This window comes from Crinia signifera, chromosome 11, assembly GCF_055691185.1.
Source record: "Crinia signifera chromosome 11, ASM5569118v1, whole genome shotgun sequence".
Lineage (NCBI taxonomy): Eukaryota > Metazoa > Chordata > Amphibia > Anura > Myobatrachidae > Crinia > Crinia signifera.
This window is the reverse complement of record NC_139227.1, coordinates 59,226,671-59,241,093: the sequence shown is the minus strand read 5'-3', so window position 1 is coordinate 59,241,093 and position 14,423 is coordinate 59,226,671. Positions and strand designations below refer to the sequence as shown.

Below are 14,423 nucleotides of genomic sequence, written 5' to 3'. Positions count from 1 at the left end.
CAGTGGGCAGAGCAAAGTGGTCAGCGGGTTCCAACTACGGTCGTGATCCTTCCCCACCCCTCTGCGAATGGACGGAGGAAGTCCCGCCGACCTTCTGACCCCTGGAGACCTCCCAGCCTGCAGGTTCCCATGGACAAATGCAGCAGTGGCCCATGGGGAGAACAACAGTGGAGGAGGTAAGGCAATAGGCCTGAAACCCAGGGAAGGCCCAACCTCAGCATCCGGCCTAACCTCACCCCCCCCCCCCCCACCCCACTCTGGCCGACCCCTCAGCTGCATCCACAACAGAGGCCCCTGGACATGCTGGAAAAACCCTCAGCTTCCCAGTAGATTGGGACTCAGACAAAAAAATTCACTGAATATGGAAACGGCCTGCTCAGGCCCAGGTGCTAACCTGGAAGTAACTACGAACAAGATGGCGCCACTGATGGCTGCCTAGGAACTGTGCACTAAGCCACTGTAACTCTAGTGTCTCCCCTGTCTAGTACATTGCACAGCAATCTGTACTGTGTCTGCATATCTGTTACCTACCTGGCTTCTGCAGCGACCAGTGGCACCACTGATGGCTGCCTAGGCACTGTGTAGCTCCCTTAGTGATAACTGCACTGTCTGCTTGTATTTTTGCCTGTCTGGCTGTTGCAGTGATCAGTGGCACTGCTGATGGCTGCCTAGGTGCTGTGCAGCTCGGCGTGTATATGATCATGAATATGTTCCCTGTGTGATAACTGTACTGTCTCTGCTTGTATTGTCACCTTCCTGCCTGCTGCAATGACCAGTGGGCACCGTTCATGGCTGCCTAGGCGCTTTGCAGCTCGGCAGGTATGTGTTCCCTGTGTGAAAACTGTACTGTCTCTGCTTATATTGTTACCTACCTGGCTGCTGAAATGACCAGTGGCGCCGCTGAAATTGGCTGCCTAGGCGCTGGGCAGCTCAACGGGAATATGTTCCCTGCATCTATAATTCCCTAGGTACTTCTAGCGTATACCTGTACGTGTTATGTATATCTGTACTGTCACTGTTTAACTGTTACCTAACTGGCTGTTGCACAGCAATCCAAATCAAATTCCTAGTATAAGCAAGTATACATGGCCAATAAAGCGTTCTGATTCTGATCAGATAATGGCTGTAAGCTGGTAATTGCTGGGTGGCTGATAGCAGGTGGAGAGAATTTAGGAGGGTCCCCAGAGCAATGCTTTTAAGATGTCCATGCACTAGCAGCATGGTTCCATCTCTGGGGTGGTGATTCCAGCATCTGGAGAATGGCTAGCACGCACGCCACTTACCCACTGCACTGATCAGCTGTTCACCTCTCACCTGCCTGGCGGGTTGTCATGTACCTGCGTTGCTGTGTGGACTCCACTCTCTGTCCCCTCTGTGGTCTCTGGAGACGGATTGAACGATCACGTGCAGTAGTTGCCTCACCAGACGAATGGTGGTTGCCATTCTGTTCTGTGATACATACCCATCAGATGTCTGCTGCCGCCTGACTGTGCATGTTTGCTCCCTCTGACTAGGTCAGTCCAAACAGGGACTTGGAGATCAGCTACTCATCTAACAGCAGTGGGCTATCCTTACTAACCACCCCTGCGCACCTGCCAATCCATTATTGCCAGTGATCACAAGGTGGTGAGTACAGACATTCATGTCTGTATATTTATTTAGTCACATGCATACCTTTCTTACTGTCCTGCTTTCCCCCAAAACCGGGATGTTCCTGCATTCCGCCCAGGGCTGGCAGTATCCCGCAGCTGGGAGGGGGGCAGTTGGGAGTCCCCCCTGTCACCGGTGAATAGACGCTGTGTGCTTGCATACAGAATCTATTCCTGCAGTCAGAGGGGCTGGGAGCCTGGCAAACAGCTCACAACGCTGCTAGTCCGGCACCCACAGTGGCAAAAATGGGAGGCAAAGGAGGCACTAAGAATGGATTCTCAAACAATAATAATTTGCACATATCCTAAAGCAAAAAATATATTTGGAATAATCCACAAGCTAAATATTCCATCTTCTGGGTATCTGAACTATCTGTCAGTGCACTGACTATATATTTTTTTTAAATATAAACATATATTTTTTACATATAATTATTTTCTTTTTTGTCCCATACACATTGCTGTATAAGTATATATCAAGTGTTTTTTATATATGTACCTTCATGTTTTGCTTTATTTTTAGCAATTTCTATTATTATGTGGTGTGTATTAGAACAAAATAAACAAAATTCATTTATTTTTGAGCACTCCTTGTCAGGTATCTGACTTATTTATTTTCTAGGCCCAGTGTAAGACCATCATTTAGCCATTATATTATTTCCACCTGCAACACAATGTTAAAGGGGAAAATCCCTAACCCTAAAAAGCCTCCCAAATCTTCTGTATAAGCTGGGATCTGTCTCTGAGAAATGCAGGCACATCTGTATGACAGATCAGGCCTCTGCCGAAGCGAACTGATAGCAATAGTCAAAGTTTTGTGGACGTGGTGGAATTGGTGGGGGCTTGTCAGGAATTGGGATGTTCTCCAGATCCAATAATCTCAGCTTTAGTTCAGTATTAAGCAGCAGATCCAGGTCAGTGCGTGTACGTGCACTGGGCATCCCTCGCCCCAAAAGTGCACTAAGTCCATCCAGCCAAAGACAGAACTGTGTGAGACAAAGAGAGAAATATCACTATCGAACCATATAAGGTCACTAGAAAACGCACACACTATGGTGCTAAATAAAGGCCAATAGCTTTGACCACTTTTACCCCTTTCACAATTTTATCCCGGGTTTTTGCACATGAACGCGCATCAACCTGGGATTTAGCTCAGTGTGAAAAGGTCTTGAAAGAATATCCCAGGATGAATATACCGGGATTTCTACCCAGGTCCTGACCTGGGTAGATTCTGGATATGGTCAGTGTGAATGGTCCAGTACCTGGATTTGGGTACATAGGACTTTAAAAAAGCTGCTGATTGGAGCTTCCTTGGGCTCACAAATGCTGATGTCATCTTTCAGAGCCCTGGAGTCCATTTCTAATGACATGCATATGTATTTGCAGGGATTTCCCGGGATCAGTGTGAATAAACTGTCGCGGGTCGATCCTAGGTCTGAGTGCAGTGTGAAAGGGTACATTCCCGGGTAGTGTCACAGGAAGCATCCGGGAACACATGCCCGGGTATGACCTGGCTCTGCGAGTGTGAAAGGGGTACAAGGAGCTAAGGAACAGCTATGTGCCCCACCAACAGGAGCTGCTGTCCTCCACACCAACAGGAGCTGCTATACTCCCCACCAACATGAGCAGCTATCCGCCCCACCAAAATGAGTAGCTATCCGCCCCACCAAAAAGAGCAGCTATCAGCCCCACCAACAGGAGCAGCTGTCCACCCCACCAACAGAAGTAGCTGTAGGCCCCACCAACTGGAGAAGCTGTCTGCCCCACCAACAGGAGAAGCTGTCCTCCCCCCAACAGGAGCTGCGATCTTCCCCACCAACAGGAGCTGGTATCCGCCCCACCAACAGGAACAGCTTTCCACCAACAGGAGCTGCTGTCCACCCCAACAATAGGAACAGCTTTCCACCAACAGGAACTGCTTTCCGACCCACCAACAGGAGTAGCTATCCACACCCTCCCCCCAATCGGAGCTGCTATCTGCCACCAGAGCTGCTGTCCACAATACCAACAGGAACACCTATTCATCAACAGGAGCAGCTGTCCGCCCTACCAACAGGAGCAACTGTCCACCACACCAATAGGAGCAGCAGTCCGCCCCACCAACAGGAGCAACTGTCCACCCCACCAACAGGAGCAGCTGTCCTCCCCAACAAAAAAAACCCAATGTCCGCCCCACCAAAAAGAGCAACTGTCCGCCCCACCAATGGAAGTAGCTACCCACTCCACCAACGGGAGCAGCTATCCGTCCCACCAAGGGAAGCAGCTATTCGCCCCACAAATGGGAGCAGCTATCCGCCCCATCAATGGGAGAAGCTATAAGGCCAACCAACGGGAGAACAGCTTCCCACCAACAGGAGCTGCTGTCCACCCCAACAATAGGAACAGCTTTCCACCAACAGGAACTGCTTTCCGACCCACCAACAGGAGTAGCTATCCACACCCTCCCCCCAATCAGAGCTGCTATCTGCCACCAGAGCAGCTGTACGCCCCACCAACAGGAGCAGCTGTCCTCCCCAACAAAAATAGCAGATGTCCACCCCAATAAAAAGAGCAGCTGTCCGCCCCACCAAAAAGAGCAGCTGTCCGCCCCACCAATGGAAGTAGCTACCCACTTTACCAACGGGAGCAGCTATCCGCCCCACCAACGGGAGCAGCTATCCGCCCCACCAATGGGAGCAGCTATCTGCCCCATCAATGGGAGAAGCTATAAGCCCAACAAATGGGAGAACCTATCCACCCCACCAACAGGAGCAGCTGTCCGCCCCACCAAAAATAGCAGATGTCCACCAAAATAAAAAGAGCAGCTGTCCGCACCACCAAAAAGAGCAGCTGTCCACCCCACCAACGGAAGTAGCTACCCACCCCATCAGCTATCCGCCCCACCAACGGGAGCAGCTATCCGCCCCATCAATGAGAGAGCTATCCACCCAACTAACGGGAGAACCTATCCAATCAACCAACTGGAGCAGCTATCCGCCCCACCAATGAGAACAGCTATCCACCCCACCAAAACGAGCAGCTATCCATCCCACCAAAACGAGCAGCTATCTACCCCACCAACAGGAGCAGATATCTTCCTCACCAACAGGAGCTGCTATCCTCCCCATCCACAGAAGCAGCTCTCGGCCCTACCAACAGGAGCTGCTATCCTCCCCAGCAACAGGAGCAGATATTCATCCCACCAGCAGGAGCAGCTATCCGCCCCACCAAAATGAGCAGCTATCCACCCCACCAACAGGAACAGCTTCCCACCGACAAGAACAGCTTCCCACCAACAGCAGCTGCTGTCTATCCCAACAATAGGAACAGATATCCACCAACAGGAGCTGCTGTCTGACCCATCAACAGGAATAGCTATCCACACCCCCCCAACTGTAGCTACTATCCGCCACCAGAGCTGCTGTCCACTATACCAAGAGGAACAGCTATCCATCAACCAGAGCTGTTGGGGAAGATATCTCCCCAACAACGGGAACAGCTGTACGCCCAACCAACATGAGCTGCTGTACGCCCTACCAACAGGAGCAGCTGTCCGCACCACCAATAGGAGCAGCGGTCCGCCCCACCAACAGGAGCAACTGTCCGCCACACCAACAGGAGCAGCTGTCCTCCCCACCAACAGGAGCAGCTCTCCGTCCCACCAACAGGAGCAGCTGTCCACCCCACCAACAGTAGAAGCTGTAGGCCCCACCAACTGGAGAAGCTGTCTTCCCCACCAACAGGAGAAGCTGTCCTCCCCCAACAGGAGCTGCCATCTTCCCCACTAAAAGAAGCTGCTATCTGCCCCACCAATGGGAGCAGCTATCCGCCCTACCAACAGGAGCGGCTGTCTGCCCCACCAATAGGAGCAGCTGTCCGCCCCACCAACAGGAGCAGCTGTCCGCCCCAACAACAGGAGCAGCTATCCGCCCCACCAACAGGAGCAGCTGTCCACCCCACCAACAGGAGCAGCTGTAGGCCCCACCAACTGGAGAAGTGGTCTTCCCCACCAACAGGAAAAGCTGTCCTCCCCCTAACAGGAGCTGCTATCCGCCCCAAAAATGGGAGCTGCTATCCACCTTACAAAGGGTATCAGCTATCCGCCCCACCACCAGGAGCAGCTATCCGCTCCACCAACAGGAGCAGCTATCCGCCCCACCACCAGGAGCAGCTATCCGCCCCACCACCAGGAGCAGCTATCCGCACCACCACCAGGAGCAGCTATCCGCCCCACCAACAAGAGCAGCTATCCGCCACACCAACAGGAGCTCCTATCTGCTCCACGAACATGAGCTACTATCCGCCCCACCAAACAGAGCTGATATCCTCCCCACCAACAGGAACTGCTATCCGCCCCACCACCATGACCAGCTATCCGCCCCACCAAAAGGAGCAGCTATCCACCCCAACAAAAGGAGCTGATATCCTCCCCATTAACAGGAGCTGCTATTCTCCCTACCAACAGGAACTGCTATCCTCCCCAAAAACATGAGCAGCTATCCACCCCACTTATAGGAGTAGCTCTCCGCCCCACCAAAAGGAGCAGCTATCCGCTGCACCAAAACAAGCAGCTATCCACCCCACCAACAGTAATAGTTTCCCACCAACAGGAGCTGCTGTCTGCCCCAACAATAGGAACAGCTTTACACCAACAGGAGCTGTTCTCCGACCCACAAACAGGAATAGCTACCCATACCCCCCAACTGGAGCTGCTATCTGCCACCAGAGCTGCTGTCCACCATACCAACATGAACAGCTATCCATCAACAGGAGCTGCTATCCTCCCCACCAACAGGAGCAGCTGTCCTCCCCACCAACAGGAGCAGCTGTCTGCCCCACCAACAGGAGCAGCTGTCCGCCCCACCAACAGGAGCAGCTGTCCGCCCCACCACCAGGAGCAGTTATCCACCCAACCAATGGGGGCAGCTTTCCACCCAACCAACGTGAGCAGCTATAACAGGAGCAGCTATCCGCTCCACCAACGGGAGCAGCTATCCGCCCCACCAACAGGAGCAGCTAATCGGCCCCACCGACAGGAGCAGCTACAGGATCCGCCCCACCAACAGGAGATACTATCCGACCAACTAAAAGTAACTGCTTTCCACCCTATCAACAGGAGCTGCTGTCCTCTGCACCAAAAGGAGCTGCTGTCCTCCCAATCAACAGGAGCAGCTATCCGCCCCACCAAAAGGAGCTGCTATCCTCCCCACCAACAGGAGCTGCTATCCTCCCCACCAACAGGAGCAGCTATCCGCCCCACCAAAAGGAGCTGCTATACTCCCCACAACCAGGAGCTACTATCCTCCCCACCACCAGAAGCTACTATCCTCCCCACCAACAGGAGTTACTATCCTCCCCACCAACAGGAGCAGCTATCCATGCCCAACCAACAGGAGCAGCTATCTGCCCCACCAAAACGAGCTGCTATCCATCCCACCATTAGGAACAGCTTCCCACCAACAGAAACAGCTTCCCACCAACAGTAGCTGCTGTCCGCTCCAACAATAGGAACAGCTATCCACCAACAGGAGCTGCTGTCCGACCCACTAACAGGAATGCCTGTTATCCGCCAACAGAGCTGCTGTCCACTATACCAACAGGTACAGCTATCCATCAACCGGAGCTGATATCCTCCTCACCAACAGGAGCTGCTATCTTCCTACCAACAGGAGCTGCTATCCGCCCCACCAACAGGAGCATTTATCCATGCCCCACCAACAGAAGTAGCTATCCACCCCACCAGCAGGAGCAGCTCTCTGCCCCACCAACAGGAGCAGCTGTCCACCACACCAACAGGAGCTGCTGTCCTCCCCACCATCAGGAACAGCTTCCCACCAACAAGAACAGCTTCCCACCAACAGTAGCTGCTGTCCACCCCAACAATAGGAACAGCTATCCAACAACAGGAGCTGCTGTCTGACCCTCTAACAGGAATACCTATCCACACACCTCCCAACCGGAGCTGCTCTCCGCCACCAGAGCTGCTGTCCGCTATACCAACAGGAACAGCTATCCATCAACCGGAGCTGATATCCTCCCCACCAACAGGAGCTGCTATCTGCCCCACCAACAGGAGAATTTATCCGTGCCCCACCAACAGGAGTAGCTATTCACCCCACCAGCAGAAGCAGCTCTCCACCCCACCAACAGGAGCTGCTGTCCTCCCCACCATTAGGAACAGCTTCCCATCAACAGCAGCTGCTGTCCGCCCCAACAATAGGAACAGCTATCCACCAACAGGAGCTGCTGTCCGACCCACTAACAGGAATACCTATCCACACACCTCCCAACCGGAGCTGACATCCGCCACCAGAGCTGCTGTCCACTATACCAACAGGAACAGCTATCCATCAACCGGAGCTGATATCCTCCCCACCAAAAAGAGCTGCTATCTCCCCACCAACAGGAGCTGCTATCCGCCCCACCAACAGAGGCATTTATCTTTGCCCCACCAACAGGAGTAGCTATCCACCCCACCAGCAGAAGCAGGTCTCTGCCCCACCAACAGGAGCAGCTATCCACCACACCAACAGGAGCTGCTGTCCTCCCCACCATTAGGAACAGCTTCCCACCAACAGGAACAGCTTCCCACCAACAATAGCTGCTGTCCGCCCCAACAATTGGAACAGCTATCCACCAACAGGAGCTGCTGTCCAACCCACTAACAGGAATACCTATCCACACACCTCCCAACCGGAGCTGACATACGCCACCAGAGCTGCTGTCCACTATACCAACAGGAACAGCTATCCATCAACCGGAGCTGATATCCTCCCCACCAAAAGGAGCTGCTATCTCCCCACCAACAGGAGCTGCTATCCTCCCCACCAACAGGAGCTGCTATCTTCCCCACCAACAGGAGCATTTATCCGTGCCCCACCAACAGGAGTAGCTATCCACCCCACCAGCATGAGCAGCTCTCCGCCCCACAAACAGAGCAGCTATCCACCACACCAACAGGAGCTGCTGTCCTCCCCACCAACAGCAGCTGCTGTCCTCCCCATCAACAGGAGCAGCTATCTGCCCCACCCAAAGAAGCTGCTGTTCTCCCCACCACCAAGAGCTGCTATCCTCCCCACCAACAGGAGCTGCTATCTTCCCCACCAACAGGAATAGCTATCCACACGCCCCCCCCCCCCCCCCAACCGGAGCTGCTATACGCCACCAGTGCTGCTGTCCACCATACCATCAGGAACAGCTATCCGTCAACCGGAGCTGCTATCCTCCCCAACAATGGGAGCAGCTGTACGCCCCACCAACAGGAGCAGCTGTCCATCCAACCAACAGGAGCATATGTCCACCCCACCAACAGGAGCAACTGGAGTCCATTTCTAATGACATGCATATGTATTTGCAGGGATTTCCCGGGATCAGTGTGAATAAACTGTCGCGGGTCGATCCCAGGTCTGAGTGCAGTGTGAAAGGGTACATTCCCGGGTAGCGTCACAGGAAGCATCCGGGAACACATGCCCGGGTATGACCTGGCTCTGCGAGTGTGAAAGGGGTACAAGGAGCTAAGGAACAGCTATGTGCCCCACCAACAGGAGCTGCTGTCCTCCACACCAACAGGAGCTGCTATCCTCCCCACCAACATGAGCAGCTATCCGCCCCACCAAAATGAGCAGCTATCCGCCCCACCAAAAAGAGCACCAAAACCCTAGGGGCAGAGGACACATTCCTGTGTATATTACATGCTTTAACTCTTGTCCCAACTGCTGACAAAACAGCCAAAGATGACGCAGCTGTGTCGACATCAGCTGCATCAACATCAGCTGCATATGGAGGGGCTTTCTTCTACACTATTAGTTAACATTGCTCATTGTTTTTCTTCTTTCTTCTTTATGTCAGTAAATTTGTCCATTTGACAGTGAACACGTGTCATCATTATTGTTTCAGATGGATGACATGACAGGTGTGAATGTGTTCATGAAACACCCCCACTATCCATGTGAGCCTGAAGCGTGGGGGGGGGGGGGGCAGCGAGCCCCACGATGGGGGCGCGGTACACATCCTCCCGGCATGTTCCTACCGCCACTATCCACATTGGCGTGGAATTGATTTTATAAAGTGTGTTGAGTGGGGGTATGAACAGGTCAGGAGGATGAGTACCGCGTCCACTCGCCATGCTTCGGGCTGACGCGGATAGTGGGGGTTTGAAATGGAGGCTGTTCACAGTATGTACTGTAACTTGGAGCACTGGCAAATGCGTCCTTTACTGTGCATGAGACGCACTTGCACACGCAACCCCCATTTGTGCATGAGACGCATGCACGACCGAACCCCTAACCCTGACCGTCTCCCTGAAAAAAGAGCTGCAGCTCGCGGGGACAGTACGGTGACTACACAGCCTGACGGGGACAATACACTGACGGTGCAGCGCTGCCGCGGGGACACTGCGCTGGGCTGCCGTTAGCCTAAGCTGACAACGTAGCTTGGCCTACGCTGACAACGTAGCGTAACATGGCACCGTGAAACGACACAAGTACCATAATTTGTTATTGCACCTTGAAAACATTTTAATCTATAATGTAATTTTAACGTTTACTGTTTCATAACCTACAGTAAATCAGTGTTTCCCAACTCCACTCACCACAAACCCATAACAGTGCATGTTTTCCATACAGTATCTCCTAGTAGGTGAACAGGTGTATTCATCACTGGCTGACACATTTTAATAGAACCTGCCCAGTTAGTTGTACATGAGAACTGGGGTTGGGAATTACACTTCTAAATTATGGTGGGCACTAATCCCTCTTATGTGACGATGGCAGATGGCACTTTTTGTATTCCATACATCATATCTAATAATCCTTACATCAATAAACGAGGGTGCAATGAAATTCAAGCAACTGTCAACATCATAGCAGATGGAAAATGCTTGGTCCATGATGTCCTATAACAAAAAAGGATACAGTTCACTTAGTGCCCCACATACATTGCACAGCAAAGACATAAATGGTAACATTACAAACATGTTCTATCTCAAAAACTATTTACCCTCAATCTGATATGCGGTGCCTCCACCTACATCACCACATGCTAATTGCTTCCCAGTCCCAGACAGTATGTGCAGTGCCTCCACCTACAGTCCCACACCCTTGTATCCCCTCAAACCTGATCATTATACACAGTACCACCACCTACAGTCCCACACCCTCGTGCCCTCTCACACCTGATCATTATGCACAGTTATACCACCTACAGCCCCGCATACTAATTACCCCCAATCCGATATAGGGATGCAGTCATTTGGTCTACAGCATGATGGTCACAGTCATTAGGTCGACACCATTAGGTCGACATGGGAAAAGGTTGACATGGGTCTAGGTCGACATGGGAAAAGGTCAACATGGTTCTAGGTCTAAAGGTCATTAGTTCCACAGTGTCTAGGTCAATAGACAAAAGGTCGACATTGGGTTTTTCACTGTTTTTTGAGCCGACGTGCTGACGTGGATTACAGTGCAGCATCAAGCAGGGACAGGGGTGCCAAATTATGTTTTTGCTGGCCGGTGCTCAAGGAGGTGTGGCCTCATAAAAAGGGGCATGTCATTTTGGGAGGGGTGTGGCCCTGCAATATGCTGACCTGAACGGTCCTGAATCACAATTTACACACAATAAGCATTAGCTAATTCTGCACACTGTATATACAACACATAATAGTTGCAAATACTTCCCACTGTAAGCACACATACTAAACAAAAAGAGCAGTGTATATACAAAAAGAATACACATTAGGCAGCACACTCCTCCTGGCATACTGCCTCGCATATCACAGGCAGCAGGTTCGGCAGTGCAGGTGCAGCGGATGCATATCAGCAAGTAAATGTGGCCTGGCTGTGGGACTTGGGAGGTTATGGGCCCGTGGGTGCTCATAATTTTTTGTGGGTGCTTGGGCCCCTGAGCACCCACAGAATCGGCACCTATGAGCCGGGATGAGGAGAGGCCCCTCATCCCTTTACATACACATTACATACATTACATTAAGGCCCTTATTCAGATCTGATTCTAGTAAAAAAAAAATGGAAAATGGCACAACCATGTGCACTGCAGGTGAGGCAGATGTAATATGTGCAGAGAGAGTTAAATTTGGGTGGGGTGTGTTGAAACTTAAATCTAAATTGCAGTGTAAAAATAATGCAGCCATTTACCCTGCACAGAAACAAAATAAGGCTGTGTACACACGGGGGCAATTTTGTCTAATATCGCGTGAAATATGGTCGCAGAGTGTGCATCGGCGATATATTGCAGGGTGCGTGCTCCCGTTTTCTCCCCCGTAGTGATCGCAGGAACATGCTCCTGCGACCAGCTGCTGCTGGGCTTCCCTGGCAGTTTCTTTTTCATCAGCGACCATCTCTGGTCGCTGATGTAAACGGGACGCTCAGCGATATAGCCCGCCGTATGTACAGGGCTTAACTCACACAAATCTAACTCTCTCCGCACATGTTACATCTGCCCCACCTTCAGTGCACATGGTTTTGCCCATTTTCCAAATAAATTTGTACTGCAATCAGATCTGAATAAAGGCCAAAGATATTACATGTGGGGAACACATGCCCGTCGAACTGCACAGCACCTAGGCAGCCATCAGCGGCACCACTGGTAGCTGCAACAGCCAGGTAGGTGACAATAAAAGCAGGGACAGTACAGTTTATCACACAGGGAACACACACCCGCCGAGTTGCACAGCGCTTAGGCAGCCATACATGGCACCACTGGTTGTTGCAGCAGGCTGGTAGGTAACAATATAAGCAGGGACAGTATAGTTATCACATAGAGAACACATACCCGCCAAGCTGCACAGTGTGGTGCCCCAGAACTGCACAAACCCCACACCCCCTTTCAGGACACAAGGGGTAACTGTAAAGTGACATTCCCAATACAGGAGGTATGGGGTTAATAATTCCCCGGGGCTTCGCGCCTCTGGGGTGACGAACAGGTGGATTGAGGAGGGGATTGGCTGAGGAGAGTAGGGGAGTGACGGGGAAGATGCCCGGGAACTCACGTGTGGAAGACAGGAAGGAGGAGAAGTGCGTGCGGAGAAGGTGGGTGTGCAGCCAGCCTGAGAGACCCGACGGCGGCGGCAGAACAGGAGCAGAGCGGGAGAGAAGCCAGCCGGGCCGCGGCGAAGAAGCAGAGTGCCAGGAGACCCGCAGCGAGTTCCAGAGCCGGCCACGTCACACAGCAGGCGACGGGGAAGGAGGACGGTGACGCAGAAGACTGAACGCCGCAGCGACTGCACCACCAGCAACCGGAGGGGCCCCGGAGACCGGCCGCCCCAGCCGAGTCCCATCAAGCGACCAGAGAGCCGGAGGAGCCACTGAGTGCGGCAACGCTGCTCCTGCAGCGCCCCCACTAGTGCGCCCCGGTGAAGAGGACAAGGCCCAGCAGGGACTCCTACAGCGTGGAGAGCTGAGTCGCCGTTCGTGATGGGCAGGAGCCTGCAACTTTATCCCGCCATCAGGTGCTTGCTCCCAGACCAGCCTGCCAGCAGCCATCCCCCGGGCCACTATCCCTACCTGCAGCCACTTCACCCCAGTGCCGCTACCCCCATACTGTGGGGACCCTCAAGTTCACCCGCACCAGTCGCAGGCACCCCCTTGGGACCACTGGGGGCTAACCAGACAGGCCCAGGTCTACACTTCAGAGGGGACACCACGAATAGAGCCCCAGGTTGCAGCCAGGAACCTCTTGAGGGACAGGAACATTAGGGGAGACATTTCAAGGGACCCAGATCATCTCTGTGGGTTTTGTCAGCTCTATTCTAACCTGTACTGTTCCCAGCATATTTAGTGGACAGCCTCATTTAGAGAGGGAATAGTGCCATCTTGTGGTCGCCCTAGGGAATTACACCTTTGATATCAAAGAGGGTACCTTCGCAGGGACCCCATGGGATTGAACTGGGATCAGGACCCACTGTGGGCCTTGTTCCCCCGGATCCGTCTTGGACGTTGACATTCAGGCAGGAACCCAACGCACGGGTCGGACAGACTGATATATATTGCAGGTCACGTTATTCTAGGTGACCCATTGGGACAATATTGATATGCTAACTGTCTCAGTGTTATGTGTTGTGATAAATGTTTAATGTTACACAGTTATGTATGATACTGTATGAGGGGTGAGGTTCACAGGAGGCCTCCGTGTTAACAGTACCGGTGTGGTATAGCAGTCCAGTGGTGATAATTAAGCGAGGGTGTTTGACCCATAGTGCACCGCCCGGTACTTGTAACACAAGAAGTGTCCACAGTCAGGTTAGACTTGCGGGGGTTAAAATATTCTGATTTGTTACTGTTCTCAATGCTGCTGGCCAGGTTGGAGCTAGTGGACAACCTGGGTTAACTACTGAAAGTGATATTGTATGGTAGCCATTGTACTTGCTTAGGTCCTTGTAGCAACACTAAGTTGACCGATTGTCACTGTCACTATTGTGCCTTATTCTTGTACTGCTGTTTAGCCGAGGGGGTCAGTGGCCAACGGTTGCCCTTATTCCTAAAATAAACCTGAGTTATTCTATCAGCCAGCGTCCCTTTTCATTGAAGAACAGTCTCCTGCCCACCGGAGGACGGGAAATCTGATGAACCTGAAGTGCCCTGAAGACGCAAGGTAAGAGGAGAACTCTCCCTTCACACCCCGGTCACCACATCTCTTTTGGCGTCAAACCGAACAGGATCCGTGTGCATCAGGAGAGCGTCAACTCGGTGAAAAATGGAGCAGCAGCAAGGCGGAGGAGCGGCCATCACCCTGCAGTACTATTTCGGAGCTCCGTGGCTCCCGACCTATAGCGGAGACGACGAC

At 52.5% G+C, this 14,423-nt stretch overlaps 1 protein-coding gene across 4 annotated transcripts in view; it reads right to left on the bottom strand.

Moving 5' to 3' along the window:
* Nucleotides 1–2,154: 2,154 nt before the first annotated feature.
* The window catches only part of ELMO3 (engulfment and cell motility 3), a 286,359-nt gene continuing 274,090 nt past the window's right edge, over nucleotides 2,155–14,423 (bottom strand). For all 4 annotated transcript variants that reach the window (XM_083164845.1, XM_083164844.1, XM_083164843.1 and 1 more), the window contains exons 20-21: nucleotides 10,444–10,521; nucleotides 2,155–2,635 (exon numbers count right to left, since the gene is read on the bottom strand). In XM_083164845.1, coding sequence (XP_083020971.1) covers nucleotides 2,423–2,635; nucleotides 10,444–10,521 — 291 coding nt within the window. In that variant the 3' untranslated portion in view covers nucleotides 2,155–2,422. The remainder of the gene's footprint in view (nucleotides 2,636–10,443; nucleotides 10,522–14,423) is intronic.